The sequence below is a fragment of the Osmia bicornis genome, unplaced genomic scaffold (genome assembly GCF_907164935.1).
Source record: "Osmia bicornis bicornis unplaced genomic scaffold, iOsmBic2.1, whole genome shotgun sequence".
Classification (NCBI taxonomy): Eukaryota; Metazoa; Arthropoda; class Insecta; order Hymenoptera; family Megachilidae; genus Osmia; species Osmia bicornis.
Window position 1 is genome coordinate 204,514 of NW_025791135.1, and position 19,837 is coordinate 224,350.

The window sequence follows — 19,837 nt, forward strand, 5'->3', positions numbered from 1 at the left end:
ATTATGTGGTTATAGTAGGAGATAAATATTATCGTGATTGCATTGAAGCACGAAGTATTCCTAACCCCAACGAAATGAATGTAGACTATTTAGCCGCAACTGAATTATTGCCACATGTAACAGTTAATAATAGGCGAGTCAATATTAACGTTGACTATGAAATGTCGGTAAATGGTCACATTGATATTGATAACGGTGATGATGGATTTCCAAATTTAAAAAATGGTTTGATTACATTTTTTCAGCGGTATATGTACGGAATTCTTACCGCGAATCTTACATCAATAGCCGTATCATGTAGCAACCAATCGGACACCACCTGCTATTGGTTGTTTGATTCCCATGCAAGAGGTCCAAAAGGATATAAAGCACCGTTACGGGGCGCCTCATGCTGTATGAAATTTACTACTATTGATGCTTTACACGCCACCTTGCGACGTAATTTGTATGCGAAACATGGCAACAGTAATGTATTAAATATCTACTCATTAACACCTGTAACAATTGCATCCGAGAGAAATAGATCTTCACTGGTAGAAAGAACGCAACGTCTATCAGTTGTGACCCCACGAAATGAATCCGACGAAACACGAATTATTTTCGAAACAAGCATGCTACGTTCGATTGACGAAGGTGTTCCCAACATCGATAACATCGTCTCTATCAGTAATAATAATAATAATAATAACGCAGAAAATGACCCGATACAACTGGCAAATATACATAGAAAAATAGCGCCTCCTTTGAACCTAGAGAGGGAGAGAAGAATTGAAGAACTGTGTTGGTACTTCCTGTTTCCAGATGGCGAAAATGGATTCAGAGAACATCGTGACATCCCAATAACACCATTGTTACGTGCGGCGCGCGCGCGTGTGACTGTGACGCTACTGTGTGAAAGTGTCAGCTGATATATGAATGTAAAAGTATGAAATGTGGTAGTGTGTTAGTCGAGCAATGCAACTATCGATAACGTAACGCGCGTGTGACGCCGTGAAGCCTGAAACTTTATTAAATATTTTGTGAGTTCGGAGATACGCTAGTCCCATACGGGCCCTTTCATCAGATCGCTAATATAATAGGATTTATGAACGAGGCCAATAAAAGGTTATGTCAAAGAAAATTAGATTTGATTAAAATGAATCAAATGGTATATTATAAAAATAAAATGTTAAAGTATAATGGAATATATAAAATATGGGAATGTGAAGAGTATATAAAATATTGAAATATCATGAAGCATATAAAATATTGAAATATAATAATATTAGGTGTAAAATATTAAAATATAATGAAATATAATAATGCGATTAAATATGAGAAAATGCAGATTTAACTCATAAACAATTTAGTTTTGAGACACACAATTATTGGCCGGAAATAGACAAATACATGCGATGAATTACAATTTAGAATAAGGAATTTCCAATTGGAGAGACTCTCAGAATCAAAATTGACTAAGTCAATTTTGACTACTGGATATTCCTTGACAAAATATTCATGAAACGACCGGAAGAGTAATGGAAACGACTCACCGGATTATGGGGAAAAATTCCGTATAGTAATCCAAATTCTAATGCTGCTGTTTCTCTGTTGGCTGGTTTCTGAAGGAAGGAGAGTAGAACGCACACACCTTCAACTATCGCACCGTTCGAAGTTTTAACACCCGGACTATTCCAAATTTAAATCTACGTTATTATTAATGTAAACTACGATTAAAAAAAACCAAATTTAAAATAAAACAATATAGAATAATTAAAGAAGTAAAATAAATTGAATGAAGAATTTTATACGCGAAGTTGAGTCTTTTGCCTCACTTGTCACTTTTCAAGCTAAGTACAAAACTCGTCTCAATATTGCTCCGCGGACCCGCCGACACGCTACTCGCGATTGTACGTCGAAGAGTGTCGCAATCTGCACCTCTCGGAGAAGACCAGAGCGGGCCTCGTCCGAAATTGTTTACATTGCGTGGTTGTGCGCCTAACGAATTAGGCGGCGGTGTCGATGCGTAAGGAGGCGGGATTCGCTTATCGGTGGTGCAGCAGGGATATGTGCGTTCCTTTCTCTGTTTCAATCTTTCTCTTTCTAATTCGCGAATATTCCCTTACTCTTCCTGTCATACTAAAGATTTCGTTATTCATTAAATATAATAAATTTTACAAAAATTGTTTTGATCTCAACGTTATAGGAAGGAAACATGCTTTTCCAAAATTATTACAGGTTACTGAATTTGAACGAATGCTAAATAAAAATTTAAATTCGCAACTTGGACTGACCGGCGTGGTGGAAATACAACATTACGGTGTTTAGTGAATTGGTAGAAAATTCGGATTATTATAATGTATGTATAAGGAATTTCGATCATTTTCGCGGAACCGATAAGGAACGTTCCAGAGTGGTCAAGATTATCGGACCACACGAATCATGTTTCGGGTTTATATCCGGCGATACTCAGAACCAAAGTCGACACGTGATTTTGAGTCGTGGGACCACGCTGATTTCGAGGAAGGAATTTGTTACGCTAACAATGGAATTATGTCTGGAAAAGGGAGACTGTCTCGAAATATCAAAGATCGTTTTGCGTTCAATCAAGGGAGGTCCAGAATGTAAAACAAGCTATTGATGTTCATGGTTTCCGTTCGCACCTCCGACCAAGGTCAAGGGTACGACGGATCAAGACGATGGGAACAGGCCCATCAAAAGAGACAGAAAGGGGGGGGGAACAACATGGCTTTCGCCTAGGAAAGGATAGCTGGCAGGATCCAGCACCAACAATTGCGCCAGTTAACGCCGAAACAATTGGGACACACATGGCTTTCGCCTAAACAAATCCCAAAATGAGGGAAGAGACCACTTTCGAGAAGGCGGAGAGGGGGGAACAGACATGGCTTTCGCCTAGACAGGACTCGAATTGACAACACTGAGGACAATTCGATGATCGTGCCGTTAACGATACCGCCAGTTAATGCGGAGGACAATCCAATGAAAAAAAGGGGGGGGGGTGGGGAGAACACAAGGTGAATGTGTAAAAATCTCTGTTCGGAACGTAACACCATTAGATTACTTCCAAGCACGTATTCTGAGCAATGACAAACGGTCCCAACGAACAGATTATCTGTTCTTCGCATTATCTGTGGTTGAATATTACCACGTAAAAGCTAGCATTTCAGTGTCATGTAGAATGCGCCAAGGTGAATATACTCCAGAGGGATTAGTAGACAACATACATCTCACAATGAGAAACATAAGAGGATCGGCATCATACTGGAAACCATGCTGTTCGGAATTAATCGCCATGGTCCGAAGTCTTGGACCGCCCACATGGTTGCTACGTTCCCTTGTAATGATCTAAAACTGGCCAGATATGTTGAAGGCATTACTACTATCCGAAGGTCAATCAACGACCGAACTTGAAAACCTAACGTTTTCAGATCGACTACAATTGGTTCAGAGACACCCGGTAGTTATCGCAAGACAATTTGCGTTACGCGTAAACGCGTTAATGCAGTATTTGAAAAACTCGCAATGCTTAGGCGGCGTTGTTACCGATTTTTGGTATAGAATTGAATTTCAAAATAGGAGAAGTCCACATTTGCACATGCTTATTTGGTGTGCAAACGTACCTGATTTCCTAACCAACGAAGGCCAAAATGTTATTGAGAAAACTATCTTGTTCATTGGACGTCGAAAATCACGATATGAACGATATAGTTCAAAAAGTCCAAATTCATAAACATTCTCATACATGTTACAAAGATCGTAATAATCGTTCTTGTCGATTTGGATTCCCCAGACCGATAAGTGAAAGAACGATGTGCTTAGGCCCAGATGACACACTTGCCAATAACGGGCGTTTCTGCGTACTTAAGAGAACCGCAAATGAAGTTGTGGTGAATAATTACAACCCAACTCTTTTAAAGCTTTGGAAAGCAAACATGGATATTCAACCATGCGGAAATGTTACAGCCGTCGCATATTATATTGCTAAATACGCAAGTAAATGCGAGCTGCAGGACACAGGAAATATTATTAAAGAAGCCGTTTTACGAGCGAAACGCCGAAACGATACCATCCGAAGTCAATTATTTTCGGTATCTATGACAATTCTATCTCAACGTATGGTCAATGCTATAGAATGTGCTTATCGATTATGCCATCTGCCTCTTCAAATGAGCTCGCGAAAAGCTGTATTTATAAACAGCTGTCGGCCTGAGCAGAGATATAGAATTCTGCGATTTGAAGAAAATGGAACATTATTTTTCAATAACATATTCGATCGTTACGTAAAGAGGCCAGACAACCTAGAGAACTTGAGTTTAGCCGAATTTGCTGTCCGATATGAAACAGTTTCAAGTAATATATGGACAGAAGAGGATGGCGACGCAGAACTTAGAACTGACGATGAAGAAATTTCGAGATCGAAGTTTATAAAATTGAAGGACAATACCCGAATGCGAATAAGAAATAAACCAGCTGTACTCCGCCACCGATATTATACCCTGAACAGTGATAGAGAAGGATACTTCTACAACTTAATAGTGTGTCACATTCCATTTCGGGGATGAAAGTACACTTATGTCCGAAAACGAATCTTCGGAACAATGTTTTCTTCGACGGCAACACGAGTTGAAACCTATGTTGGGTAACGCAACCGTCGAACAATTTACTCACGCAGAGCAAATTATTGAAGCGGCGCTCGCCCAAGCTGTTGCTTTGAATGTTGTACATGAAGAAGAAACTAATGAACATTTAAGAGATCCAGTCGGAATTCATGCCGACGAAACAATATTATGATCAAGGTGATTATATGAAGATCAACAGCAAGAAACAATTGCAATGCCAGAAGGAACGTGTTCCTTAATAGTATTCGAAGTCTTAATATTCAACAGAAAGACTTATTAAAATCAGTTTCCGCAGTAATTGAGAAAGATATTAAAAAAAACGCCTGTTGAAAATCCGGAACAAATGTTGCTTCTTATTACCGGAGGAGCTGGCAGTGGGCAAATCGTTTATTTTAAAATAACTTGTTGAACACGTTAAACGCTGCTATAATCCTACAGTTGATATGATGATAAAACCATCTTTCATCGAAGTAGCTTCTTTGACTGGCGTCGCTGCCCGTCAAATATTCGGAAAAACTCTGCATTCCTTGTTCTCGTTGCCTATTGAAAAGGTACTGCCATGACCTATCGACGACTGACAGGACAGAGGCTCGAACAGGAGAGACGAAAGTGGCGTCATACAAGGTGGTTGATTATCGACGAGATATCAATGGTATCTTACGAGAATTTGCGAATAATTCATTTAAGATTGCAAGAATTCAAAACAAATGATAACTTTTTGGTGGCGTAAATGTACTTCTCTTTGGCGATATCATGCAGTTGCCCCCAGTAAAAGGACACTGGTGTTTTGTACAGCCACATTGGTGTAGTGCAGAAATTAATTTATGGCATCAATTTTCATTCTGCGAACTCACCATTAATATGCGACAAAGAGATGACGTTGAGTTTATCGATTTATTGAATAACCTTCGGTTTGGGGAAGTGACGACTTCTCAACTGGAAATATTATGCGAACGAAGAAGGGTTCCTCTAACCGGAGAGTTCGAGGATGGTGCAGCAGTAAGAATATTCCCAACGATAAAATTAGTGGATGAATATAATCCAAAAATGACTGATGAATTAGCAAAATCACATCGAATGTACATCATTGATGCAATAGACGAATCCCGCGAGGCAGCTACATATGGAAAAAAGGCCACCAGAAAATGTCATACCTGCAAATGTAAATAATTGTGGCGGACTGTTACATACAATAACGTTAACTCAAGGATCGTGAATCTTCGAAGAGATTAACTAGAACAGGGAGAGTTGCCGGACGCGGTACTTATAAAATTTGACGACGAGTCCATTGGAAATAGATTTAAAGATATCGACGGTTACATCCCAATATCTCCAGTTGTAGCAACGTTTCAGGCGACGAACGGTTATGGGGACGTCGAGCGCAGAATGTTACCACTTATTCTAAGTTGGGCAGTAACGGTGTATAAATTACAAGGGACTACATTAAACAAAGCTGTAATTGATCTTGGCAAAAAGAATTTTGCAAAAGGCCAAATTTACGTCGCTCTTAGTCGTGTCAAAAGTTTAGATGGTTTAGCTCTATCTGATTTAGCACCAAACAAAGTCCTCGTTAAACCGCATGACGAAAGAGCACTCGCAGAAATGCAAAGATTACGACGGTTACTTTTGCAAAGAAACAGTCCAAATCAGCTTCCAGCGACTGATACGTGAAGAAGGAAGCTAACCCTTCTTTTAGCGACCAACTGATAGAGAAAATGACGAAGTCTATTTTTTTTTTTCATTTCACGGATAATGTTGAAAAGTCACAATCGGTATATTCCCTGTAGAATAAACGCCGAAAAAAATATAAATGAAGCAGTACGCTTTTTTGCAATAAAAATTGACAGAAATGAAAAAATGCAAAAATGTTTTTTAACGGAACCAATCGGGAGACATACTTTAGAAGATACAAAAGGTTTCGTTCCGATTGGTCCATCCATCTCGGAGTAATCGGCGAACATACATTTAGAAAAAAAAAGTCATTAGGAATGAAAAAATGCAAAATATTTTTTTATGGGACCAATAGGGAGTTATACTCTATAAGACGCAAAAAAGTTAATTTCCGATTGGTCCATCCGCCCTTGGAGTATCGGCGAATGGACGCCGCACGTACATGAAATAGTACGTTTTTTTGCAATAAAAAGCGTTCGGAATGAAAAAATGCAAAATGTTTTTTTAACGGAACCAATTGGGGGCATACTCTACCAGATACAAAAGGTTTCGTTCCGATTGGTCCATCTGTCTCGGAGTAATCGGCGAACATACATAAAAAAAATATATACACATCGAATTGAGTATCCTCCTCCTTTTCGAAGTCTGATAAAAATGGCGCAATCACGCCATAGCTTTCTCTGTGGACGTGGAAAAAAATGTACTGCCAAATTCAGGTGAATGAGAAGGACTGTGATTACCAGAGAATCGTTTGGAGAAACAACGATAATCAACCGGTAACAAGCTACCGTCTTTTAACAGTAACTTACGGTACTGCGTGCGCTCCATATCTTGCAATTCGTACACTTCCAACAATTGAGTAGGGACGAAGACGAGGCATATCCACTGGCAGCTCAATGCCTTCGAAACGACGTTTACGTTGATGACGTAATTTCGGGGTCAGATAATCTGGAAGAGGCCAGTCAGCTTCAGCAACAATTAATCGAGTTGTTGAGGGCGGGCGGCTTCAAACTGCGGAAATGGATATCGAACACTTCTGAACTTTTAAGCAAGCTGCCAGCGGATTATGTCGCTTCCTCTTCTGACCGGTCATGTAACTTCGACAGTGTCTCATCACATCTGGGTTTAAAATGGAACACTGCTTCGGACTGCTTTTTGGTTTCTGCTCGGCCACGATCAGATACTCTATTTGTTACGAAAAGAATGGTATTTAGCAAGATACCTGGTCTCTACGACCCCTTGGGTCTTTTAGCTCCGGTGGTCATTCTAGCAAAAATCTTCATGCAATCTTTATGGCTTTTGAACTTAAACTGGGATGATCCGCTTTCGGATCAACTACAAACATTCTGGATAAATTTCCATGCGGGACTGAACGCTCTCTCCTCTCTTAGAATACCTCGCTGGATTTCGGTAACGTAAATAGGAAATATTTATGAACTTCACAGGTTTGCCGACGCTTCTGAGAAGGCTTATGCAGCCGTTATTTATGTAGGAAAAAATAGAAAAAAAATAAAGGAATGTATACAAGGAAAAAGAGAGTTTATTTAAATGAGATAATAATAAAAAAAAACGGATATTAGTTATACGTGGGAAAAGATGCGCATTATGTCGTCTACGTCTTGAATCGCCAGAGTTCAACTGACTCGTGACGCGTCGCGAGTCGCAACCGTCGCAACGACGGTTTCTTTTGTTTTTGCCAATGGGCCCACCCTGAACGATCGCGCGAAATTCGAATACCACATTCGGCCATTCTGACAAGGGACATCTGGCCTCAGATGTCGGTATCATCATCAGACGACGGAAACTCTTCAACAGCATGACTCCAGGGCTTCATATAGTCGGCGGCAGTGGCGGTCACCAACGGTCCTTCATGTTCCCCCACCTTTTCCACTACATATCGATTATTTCGCAATACTTTCTGTATTTGATACGGTCCCAAGAATTTGAACAAGCATTTCGAACTAGGCGCCAACTGAGTCCGCTTTATTGCAACAAAATCTCCAACGTCGTACTGTTTTGCTTCGGTGCGGCGCTTGTTAAAAGTCTTACGATTCTCTTCCTGTATTTTGGAGATTTGTTCCTTAGCATCCTTTCTAACAGTATCTCGATCCTCGCAGAACGTACTGATCCACTCGTCCACAAGCAGCTTCTTTATCGAGGGATCCTCCTTCATTCTCATGTGAGCTCCAAACAGTAGATAGAACGGTGTCATACCAATGCTCCGATTTGGCGTGGCGTTCAAATATTTTTGAGCTAGTGGCAAGTATTTGTATCACTCTTCTGAACGCGGCGCCGACAATTTTGTTAATAGAGGAATGAGCGTCCTATTAACGCGTTCAATCTGCCCATTTGCCCTAGGAACCCCTGTTGTCGTCGTGACGCGTTGTATGTTTTCATCTTTACAGTACTTCGCAAAAATATTCGAAGTGAACGCGGTTCCTCGGTCCGAAATAATGCGCCGTGGGTTACCGAAAATTATCGCTTGCTTTTTCAGATGATTCAACACTTCTGCAGCGTCTGTAGATCTAGTCGCGTATAACCACGTAAATTTGGTAAATGAGTCGATTACCGCGAAAATATATCGATATTGTTTTTTTGTACTCGGAATAGGACCTAGATGGTTAATATGGTAGGTATCCATGGGCAATTCGCCCTTTTCAATTGGATATAAAAATCCTTCCTGCTTTCCCTGTTTACGTTCAGCCAATATACAATTAATACAATTGCGGATAACTTTTTCGATTTTCATCTTCATGCCCTCAAACCAATAGTCTCGTTTAACCAACTGTTCAGTTTTTAACGCGCCAAAATGACCGCGCTCGTGCGCTTGTCGAATTATTTAAAATTGTAACGCTTTCGGGACAACAACAAGTACATCATCATCAACCTCCCTGTACAGTAGACCGTTATTTAATACAAATGTATCCATCCCCCTCTCTTCAACTCTATTTATAATTGCCATTACGTGCGCATCCTCTCTTTGAGTTTTCTTTAATTTGGCCAGAAGACCAATCTCATCTTCATCGATTAACATAACCGCGGGTAATGGATTTCTGCTCAATGCATCGACATGGGGCATATTTTTCCCTGATCGATGCTGTATACTATATGAAAATTCTTCGAGAAGGAGCGCCTATCTGGCAACGCGCACGCACAGATCCTTTTTATTAATCGTCATCGTAAACGCTTTACAATCGGTGACAATCTTGAAAGGAATACCGACTAGATATACTCTAAATTTACGCAATGCTTTCATAATCGCGAATACTTCTAATTCGTAGCTACAATATCTTTGTTCAGCCGGCGACGTTACGCCGCTCGCATAATATACCGGATGCATCGCGCCGTCAACGCTGTCGCGTTGCATCAGTATCGCACCGTATCCTACGCCGCACGCGTCAGTGTGTAGCTCGGTTTCGGCGGTCGTCCGATACAAACGCAGAACCGGTCTATCGCTTAGCATCAACTTTAAACGTTCAAGGGCGGTCTGTTCTTCAGGGCCAAATTTGAAGACGGCATCTTTCTTTAATAGATTAAACAGCGGGCGCGCAATGATTGAATAATGCGGTATGAATTTTCGGAAGTATCCAGTGAGACCAAGAAAGCTATGTACAGTCTTAATATTCGTAGGCCTTGGGAATTTCATTACAGCGGCGATCTTACTGTCCGACGGCTGGATCTTTCCGATTTCAATAATATAACCAAGATATTATATTCTAGTCTCTAAAAATCTACATTTTTTCCAGTTAATCTGTAAGCCGTACTGACTTGCTGTGTCCAAAACTAAATGGATATTTCTTATGGCATCTTCCATATTGTCAGCTGGCACAATTAAATCATCGATATAAATGGAAAGGACCTTTTTAGCTATTAAATCTTTAAATACTGCATTAATAAATTTTTGGAAAACCGATGGTGAATTACACAAACCAAAAGGCATTTTACAAAACTCATAATGACCATTGGAAACTACGAACGCTGTATACTTTCTACTTGTCTCGCTAACGCTGACGTGGAAGAATCCATTCTTCAGGTCCAGTGTACTAAAAATGCTCGCGCCCTGCAATGCGTCTATCTGATCCTCTATTAGAGGTAAAGGATAAGGTTCTTTCAAGACTTTTTTATTTAGCTGCCTATAATCTATACACAGCCGGCCAGTACCGTCTTTTTTACGCACCAGCACCACAGGACTAGCATAGTCTGAATATGACGGCCGTATGATGCCTTTATCAAGCCATTCGTTAATCCGTTCGTCTACCTCTACTTTATCACGCGGCGAAAGTCTCCTTGGTCTCTGGTATACCGGTTGTTCATCAGTCAAAATTAAATTCATTTGAATGCCTACCTCGTGCGTCTTATTTGGTTCGTAGCTATTTATCGCATCTTTAATTAATTCTCGACATTCAGGATTTTTAACGTGAGTTAGATCAGTTTCTTCGCTCTGGATGGCATCTATTTTAAATACCTCGGGCAGACTATAATCTACATCTTCCTGTATCTCAGGCTTCGAAATGGAAATATTACCGTATCGAATGTGCGTCTCTACATCATTTAGAAAATCTGTTCCGATAAGGACATCATATTTCATCAGCGTGTCCGAAATTACGTGAAGTGTTGTTACGTCCCTAGGTATAACCCATTTTCGTCTTTCGCCATTCCAATGAGGTCTTGCTCTGGAATCCGCAAACCATCAGCGTTTTCTCGCTTAGCGACGACCGCGATACGAAATCAGGGAACTTGCGGAATGCGATGGCGAAAACCCTTTGCTTGCAGGTTTTCGCAAGCAAAGAGCGTGACCTACTCCCCTTTTGGGAGTATAAGTTATCGGTGCAACGCAAGTGCGCCAGTTCCGTGATAGCGTAAACCAGAGACGAAGTTCTGCTCGTCCGTGATCCGCGTTTTGGCTACCTCGAACCAGGAGGATCATCAACGACGTGCTCGGCCTACGGTTCAACACGAGTGTATCCCCGAGGTCTGAGGATCCAGGCCCGTAATAGGACAAGTTCCAGGAGTGCACCCGTGTGCTGTGCAGGACCACCACCAACCGCTTGCATCCTCCAAGGTCGAGTTGTAGCCCACGCGCCGCGAGTCTAGCGTTTTGTCGAATCCGCGAGTTAAGCGTAAAGTGAGACCTCGAGTGTAAGTGACCGACGCGTGCAAGGAAAGCGTTTGTTGACGACACCCGAAGACAACGAAGGGTATGTAATAGATAGCAATTAAAATATATATACAAGTTCAACAACCACAATCGCGTATCAAGATCATTCGATTCCCATCCTATCTCCCTTAACCCCTGAAAGGTAGGTCAAGGTGCGCCTTAGCGCTTTAAGCGGCAGAACCCGTAGATCATATTTAGCGTATAATAAACGCCCCGTAAAACGGGACGTAACAAAATTGGTGTCAGAAGTGGGATAACGTCCGCAACTTGACCACGCTTTCTGCTTAATCAAGTAATTCGTCAATATGCCTTTAGTTCACGAAACTCTGCCTTCCCGCGCTCCTCCCTCCGTCCCGAGTACTCCACCGACTCACCGGGATTCAAGAAGCTCCACTACCCTGGGATCCTCTGCGTATGAGTCCTGGCGTATTAATCGAGAGGAGGAAGATCGAGTCTACCGCGTCTTAGAATCTGTTCCGCGTTTTGACCCACCGCATATTTCCTTCGAAGAATTCGTACATGCTGTGGAAACCGCGAAGCGACGAATCCCAGCCGGTTACGAGGATAAATTTCTCGAGGGATTAATAAGTAAATTATTCCGGCCCATTCAATATTACGTAGAAGAAAGTAGATGCAAAAATGTAACGGAACTCTTAAAATTACTTCGTAAACGTTATGCTCCCAATCGAACTCATCAGGAAATCCGTTTCGACCTAGAACATATAACTGCGCGACCGGGCGAAACCACTTTAGAGTAGATCCATCGGTTTACGCGCACCTTTCATCAGGCTAAGGCCAGTGCCCGCAACGAGGTGGGTGATGGCTACGACTTCGCCGGTCTCGAACGCCTGGCACGTAAAGCGTTTATTCGGGGACTACCCTTACATTTATCACACGCGGTTATTGCTGCGGTGCCGGGAACATTCGAGGAGGCGATGGACGAGGCCATCTACGTAGAAAAACGCGACCGAAAACGGACATCCGCCGATAGTTCTAGCGATGATTTGTACCCTCTACCGCCGCGTACTCCCGCTCCCTACGATTATGACCGAAGCTGGAAAGAATGGCGGGAACCACCGCCATCCGCGGAACTAGAATATCCCCGGTACTCATATAACATTAACGTCCGCGAATATCGAAATTATGGCCCACGAGGGCCCGGGTATTATCAACCCCCTCCGGCTCATTACGACGGATACCGTTACGCTCAGGGGCCCGTTTATCCCGAGCACCGCTACCACGTTGAACCTTATAGATCGGAAGGGTGGTACCGACCACCCGAACCTCGCGATTTGGAAGAACTAGCTTATAGAAGAAGAGAGCACAATTTTTCACGCAATGCAGGTTGGCAACAGCAACCGATGCGGATCGCTCCACGACCGCTTCCCGGTCGAGGACGCGATCCCCCGCAAGATCAATATAATTACCAACCGCGTAGCCGCTCATACGAACGCGGTGAATGCAAAAATCATAAAAGGCAGATACCCTTTGCCGTTAATCGAGGATGACGAGCAAGGTGCTAAAGTATTTAGCACTCTAGATTTGAAAAACGGATTCATTCATGTCCCTATTGAAGAAAGTACTAGAAAATATACAGCTTTCATTGTACCTACCGGCCACTATGAATTTTTAAAGGTACCGTTTGGGCTTTGTAATTCACCAGCTGTTTTTCAAAAATTCATTAACGCGGTATTTAGAGAAGTAATGGTAGCCGGTATCGCTCGTATATATTTGGATGACATAATAGTTGTAGCTAATGATATGGCAAGCGCAGTTGAGGACCTTAGAAGTGTGTTGAACGTAGCGCCTCAGTATGGGTTGCTGATCAATTGGAGCAAATGTGATCTTCTGCGAACGAAAGTAGAATATTTAGGACATATTGTTGAGAATGGATGCATTCAGCCGTCGGAGCATAAAACCAAGGCCGTAGTAAAATTTCCAAAACCCAGGTGTATAAAAGATCTTCAAAGTTTTTTAGGCTTAACGGGATACTTTAGAAAATTTATTCGTCACTATTCCATTATTGCGAGACCGTTGTCGAATTTGTTAAGAAAGGATAATAAATTTAAATTTGAGGCGTTAGAGCAGGAAGTGTTCGATAAATTAAAATTAATTCTGAGTAGTACACCAGTTTTGAAATTATATTGTACCGGCGTACAAAATTTATTGTACGTTATTCCAAACCTGTGAATACATTATCGACTTTATTGGAGCGAAGCTCCTCTATTCAACGACTGATAGGCATTTTTTGTGACTTTTTAACTCAAAAACTGGATTATCAATTTTGACCATTCTTTGCAAGCTGATCACAGTGGTCACTATGAGTGTTTATGTGTCCTTGAGGAATGATCACAGAAACCGATACCCATGTTAAGGGGGTAGACGCAGGTAGCGCGGAGAGGTGACATTACCTGGCAAAAATGGGCCTAAAAAGGGGTTCACGGGAATACACTTTTCGTCCTTATATGAGAAGATTTAGGGCTGGGTGAGGGTTCGTTCGAAAGAGGAAGATCCAATGCAGGGCGCTCTGGTCATGGTTCAACAAATTTTGTTGAATCGCAACGAGGCAGCCAAACGCCAAGTATCAATATTTTGAAAAATATATATAACTCAATACTTGGCTGGTTTTGCATGATATCCATTACTTTTTTAGAGAATTCACAAAATATGTACCATATAGTGCCTAAACTACTTGGCGTTACCTTTTTTTTACATGTAATGTACTTTTTGTGGGATATCACGACGTTTTCAGGGCCACACTGAAATGCATTGTGTATTAGTGCAAAGAGGTGCTCCGCTCATAATGCCTAAACTATAATACTTGGCCTAACCTTTTTTGTACATGTAATGAAATTTTTGTGGGTTAATATTTATTTTTTCAATTACTTTATATGTGTGAAATGTATTTAGAATTAATCTCTGGAGCATTGAGTGTCATGTATTTTTGTAGCGATGGGATGGTTTCCTACGTTACTTCTTTCAAAGAACATCATGTATACATCTTTTGCACCTCTTGGCCACTGTTTCTTATATTGAATTGTGTCATCATCAATGTATACGAACGTCTTTTTTGAATGCTTTATATAGCATGTGTAATGTTTCTTGCCTTTACTATTACTATCAATATACAATACAGCACTTGTTGCCCTATATGTATTTTGGGCAATATGTATGCTTTCTGTATGCGCGGCTATGATGTGAGGTCTTTTAATGTCCACAATTTTACCATTTTTATTGTGAAATAGCGGTAATTGTATTATAAAAACATTTTCAGCTGTCGTAATATCACTTTTTGAAAGTACACCCTTCTGTCCACAATGAGTACATACAGGATCATCCACTGTGTTCCATTCCGAATAGGTGTTAATGATATCCTGGAATGTTATTTTTTTTCCTTCCACCTCAGATAAGGGTAGTGTTAAAATTATATTGTCCTCTGTGTTAACAGACGTTTGATGGCAACATTTACAACGTATTGTGTGAGTTAACTCATGTTTCACAATCGCTCGGATATCACTATAACTATTTATAATATGCAAGAAAAATTCAGATGCGTCCTGTGGAATTTCTTGTACGTAAGTACCACCCACATGTTGTCTAACAGCAAAAGAGTTAAGTATCTGTACATCAGTGGTTACGTAAAGCCGGGTATCCACCGGTATCAAACGCTCGTATCGTATCACCGTTCCGAACCCTTTTGAATAGGCAGACGTTGCCTCGTTGCATGCCACGGCGTGCTACGGCTCGGACAATAGTTCTTCGTGTCTTGAAATAAACTCGTATAGGCGAGAAGTTTCTTTATTGTAGGAGTCCGTCGCTTACAATTAGTACTGTACAACTTTTATTACATCTGCAAGTTAAAAGAGAAATTTTGGGAATCGGTTTATAACTTATAGAAATAAAATAGGGGAAAAATATGTTATTATACCAGGGGTTCGAATTCACTTAATCCGTTTATTACTCGAAGAGGTCATCGTTTATTACCCTTGTTGCTTTCATCGGACTGGTACTACCTGTGTACCCCTAGTCCACGCGGACTAGGAGGTACCTTCGCGTTTGCAAAACGCAACCAATCAGAATAATTACACATTTACCCCCGACGACGAATTTCAACCAATACAGGAACTGGAAGTTTCTACACCGAAACCCCCACCACGATTAGGAACTTATATATTTCTCATCAATACGGAAAAAGATCAATGTTGTTTCAAAAACAGCAGTAGAAGCATTTCCTAGTTTCAGCTCATTTATTCTATTTTACCTCAGTATACGAGAATGAATTCGCGTAAAAGGAAAGCTCTTGCGTACATTACATTGCATTATGCGTTGGAGAAACCAGAAAGAAATCCACCCCGTTGGTGGGTTTCTAACTTTCTTCGACGTAGAGAAAAATATAGTGCATCCGCGTTGTTGTTAGATCTTAAATTTCAAAGTGTCAGTGGCTTATATAAGAATTTCATGCGGATGCACCCGACAGATTTTGAATTTCTTTTAAACAGAATTGGACCAGAAATTATGCGGCAGGATACCAATTATAGAAAGCCATTACGGCTCAGGAACGATTAGCTGTGACGCTCCGGTTTTTGGCAACAGGGCGATTCCTTTACAAGTTTACAATACTTGTTTAAAATATCTAAGCAAAGTATTGGTAAAATTGTTCCGGAGGTCTGTGAAGCCATTACGAAGGCACTGAAATTGTATATTCAGGTAAGTGAACTATAATTCATTTTTCCGAACAGCACAAACGTGAAAATAGAAAACAAAAGTTGTTTTTTTTTACAGATGCCAAAAACTGGAACGGAATGGCTAAAAATCGCACAGGAATACAATGACACCTGGAATTTCCCCCACTGCATCGGCAGCATTGATGGGAAACACATAAGTATTCAATCGCCAAAACACAGCGGAAGTGACTATATCAATTATAAGGGATTTTTTAGTGTTGTCCTTTTGAGTGTTGTAGATGCAAATTATAATTTTTTATTTGTAGATGTTGGCTGCCAAGGAAGAATTTCAGACGGAGGTGTATTTAATAATTCTTCTCTATATCGGGCCATGGAGGAGAAGAAATTAAATATCCCAGCGGCTATTCGATTAGAAGGAAGGGAAATACCAATTCCTTTCTTTTTCTTAGGAGACGAAGCCTTCCCCATTTCGGAACACCTCCTGAAATGTTACTCTGGATATTTTACGAAAGGATCGCAGCAGCGTATATTTAATTATCGAGTATGCCGGGCCCGAAGGGTTGTTGAAAACGCCTTCGGCATATTGGCCGCAGTCTTCCGCGTATTAAGGAAACCAATGCTTTTATCGCCGGAAAAAGCTTCTGTTGTTGTTTTAACAACAACAGTATTGCACAATTTTTTACGGCAAAGGCCAGATTCTTCTCGACTTTATACTCCTCCTGGAACGATGGATAACGAAGATGAAGGCGTTTTGAGAGGAGGTAACTGGAGGGAACAGGGCAACGAAATGGGAGCGCTTTTGCCCTTGCGAGGAGTTCCGCGGAGAACAACTTCCGCGTTGTTACAAGTACGAGAGGAACTGGCCCATTATTTTTTGGCGGAAGGAAGGGTACCTTGGCAGGAAGACTGCGCATAGTTTTTATTTAAATATTATAATGTAATGTAATATAATAAATATATAACCCCCTGTTTTTAGAATAGTAATTCGTAGTGTGTAAATAAATTGTAAATAACAAATTGTTTTAGTGCGTTTGTAAATAAAACTTTATAATTTATTGGTTTTCCACCTTTATATCCAAAATTGGATTTGGCGTTCTATCGATGTTTCAGTATATTAAAATTTAATTTTCTAACATATTTGTGTAATTGTCTTATTTGTGTAATTTATTTTCATCAGTAAATACAACCTAACAAAAATTAATTGTGTAAAAACATTTTATACGACTAAATGACCCCATTTCTACCTCGAGAACTATATTAGTGTTAAATACTATACTTATAGATATAGCCGACGATGTTTTGTGTGTATGAATTAATTTATAACGTTTTCTTTCTCATGACTGTATTTAATTATTATCCTTAATATTACACAAAATGAAACAAGCAATTTATAATAGGAACAAAAAAAACAAAAAGAAATATATACGCCATATGCGCCGAGATCATAGAATAGAACATAAAAAAAACTTAACGGTCAAATATATTCTTCTCGCGCATCAATGACGCGCAGGCAGGGGCACGACATGCCCACTCATTCAAACAAAACATAAAAATAATTACATCTCAATAATTAGTAACCACTCTTGACCAACGACACTTTTTTACTTAACTTACATTTAACCCTGAAGTGATGCGGAAGTGAATGGGCAGAAATATCTTAAATAAACTAGTGTGTAAGTTAAAGTTGTTTTTATTTTATTTTACATTTAATTATGTAACTGAAAATGAATACAATAATTTGATCACCTACTGTATGTTTTCATTTTCCGTATAGAGTGTAAATAAAGTGTTAGGTCACAGACAGAGGGAAGAGAAAGGAATGAATGCTATTTAATATTATATATATATATATATTTTATATATTATCTATACATGTAGGTTCAATTTCTAAAAATAATTGCATTATGCGTGCTTCAATATGAACCCTGTCATAATTGTTGAGCTTTCTTAATTTCGCTGCAACGAAATTCGCAAAATGTTGCGATTCGTCAGGTGGTGGATCAGACGCACTTTCCAAAATCTCGAATGCCCTCTCCAAACGATCGTCTTTATCTGTATGCCGCCTTTTCGCGGCAACCGTTCTTGTTGGGCGCAATGGGGTGCTCGTACTGGGGCCAGGTTCTCCCTCAAGCATTTCGGAATTTTGTCCAATGTGTAATTGTTCTTCCACCTCACCCTCTACCGCCTCTGGGCTTACAATTACTACTTCATCTTCCATCTGAAAACAAGTATTGTTTCTAATTTGTTGCTAATAAAGTATGCTTAGTATGCTTTTATGAATTGTGGAAAAAATAAAAAAATAATTGAAGGTTTGCGTACCGTACTTAATGTTCTCTTACATTTATTTTTGTCCCATAGGAATTGCATACTTTCGAATGCAAACCATTGGCTTTTGTACACTTCCTGTGTTCCTACAAACAAAATAAGGATAGAAAGTTAAATTGAGCCGCACTGTTTTCTGATATGTAATACTGTATAAAGTACCAAATATTTCTAACTTTCAATTCATGAATGTATAATAAAAAGTACTTACCCTTTCCGGTGCCAACACTTCTTTTCATTTTTAATTTTTCCCTCCTCAAACCTGCGAGGAGGTATTCTACTTTTTTTTTACAAGCTGCTTTCGATTTGTTTATTTCTCTGCTTAATTCCTCCCACGCATCTTCTTTTTTAATTTATTAAAATAATCGCAATTTGTAGGGTCCCACAACACACTCTTGGATCGATATATTTCAATTAACGTGAGAATTTCTGCTTTCGTAAAATCCATGATCAGCGCAGTCTAAACGACAAGTAATCTTTTTCCGTATTGATGAGAAATATATAAGTTCCTAATCGTGGTGGGTGTTTTGGTGTAGAAACTTCCAGTTCCTGTATTGGTTGAAATTCGTCGTCGGGGGTAAATGTGTAATTATTCTGATTGGTTGCGTTTTGCAAACGCGAAGGTACCTCCTAGTCCGCGTGGACTAGGGGTACACAGGTAGTACCAGTCCGATGAAAGCAACAAGGGTAATAAACGATGACCTCTTCCAGTAATAAACGGATTAAGTAAACTCGCAACCCTGGCATAATAACATATTTTTTCCCTATTTTATGTTCCTAAGTTATAAACCGATTCCTCAAATTCCTCCTGTAACTTTCAGATGTAATAAAAATCATTTCCAATTTTCCAAACAGCAGGGGTTCCATTGTGCGGCACGGCTTTTGTCTTGCGTAGCAAGAGAATCACACTGTAGGAAATACTATTATAAATAAGAATTGTCCAAACCATATCGTACTTGGTATCATTTTAATCAGAAAAACGTCAGAAATATTTTGGTAACATTTTTATAAGAAAAAAATGAAAAATAACAAAGTTCAGTCGTTGCATTAGTATTATCTCACTGATGTATCCAATTCCAAATCATATTATCTCGTGCCTCAAGTGTCATGTTTACACTTGACATAGCATTTCGGGCCTTCGCCTGGGTATGTTGTTTTTACGTTTCAAGTGGTCTCCGAACCTATCCTTTGAACGGCAAAAAACCGACAATTTGTGGATCGACCCGTTCTTTCACCTTCGTATCACAGCTCAATAGAACTTTCGATACTCGGGAACGGAAAAATGTGTGCAAAATTAACATTGTCCTTTTTCAATAATGACACAGGTGATTATTAACATTGCTGTTTTATGTACAGCGTATCACCGATGATAATTGATCTGT

The 19,837-nt window shown here is 40.1% G+C and overlaps 1 protein-coding gene across 1 annotated transcript; it reads right to left on the reverse strand.

Moving 5' to 3' along the window:
• Positions 1-17,988: 17,988 nt before the first annotated feature.
• LOC123988816 lies at positions 17,989-18,762 on the reverse strand. The gene is made up of 3 exons (XM_046289562.1): positions 18,667-18,762; positions 18,453-18,544; positions 17,989-18,351 (listed from the first exon to the last, which is right to left on the reverse strand). Exons 1-3 carry the CDS (start codon positions 18,692-18,694, stop codon positions 17,989-17,991), a joined length of 483 nt encoding a protein of 160 aa, XP_046145518.1. The 5' UTR covers positions 18,695-18,762.
• Between the last annotated feature and the right edge of the window lie 1,075 nt (positions 18,763-19,837).

Excerpts from the sequence above, each read along its gene's own strand:
- LOC123988816 (XM_046289562.1), bottom strand. The coding sequence starts at position 18,694 with ATGAAAAGAAGTGTTGGCACCGGAAAGG. Across the intron at positions 18,545-18,666 it reads AAGTGTTGGCACCGGAAAGG|GAACACAGGAAGTGTACAAA; the intron begins GTAAGTACTTTT and ends TTTTGTTTGTAG. Across the intron at positions 18,352-18,452 it reads GTAAGAGAACATTAAGTACG|ATGGAAGATGAAGTAGTAAT; the intron begins GTACGCAAACCT and ends ACTTGTTTTCAG.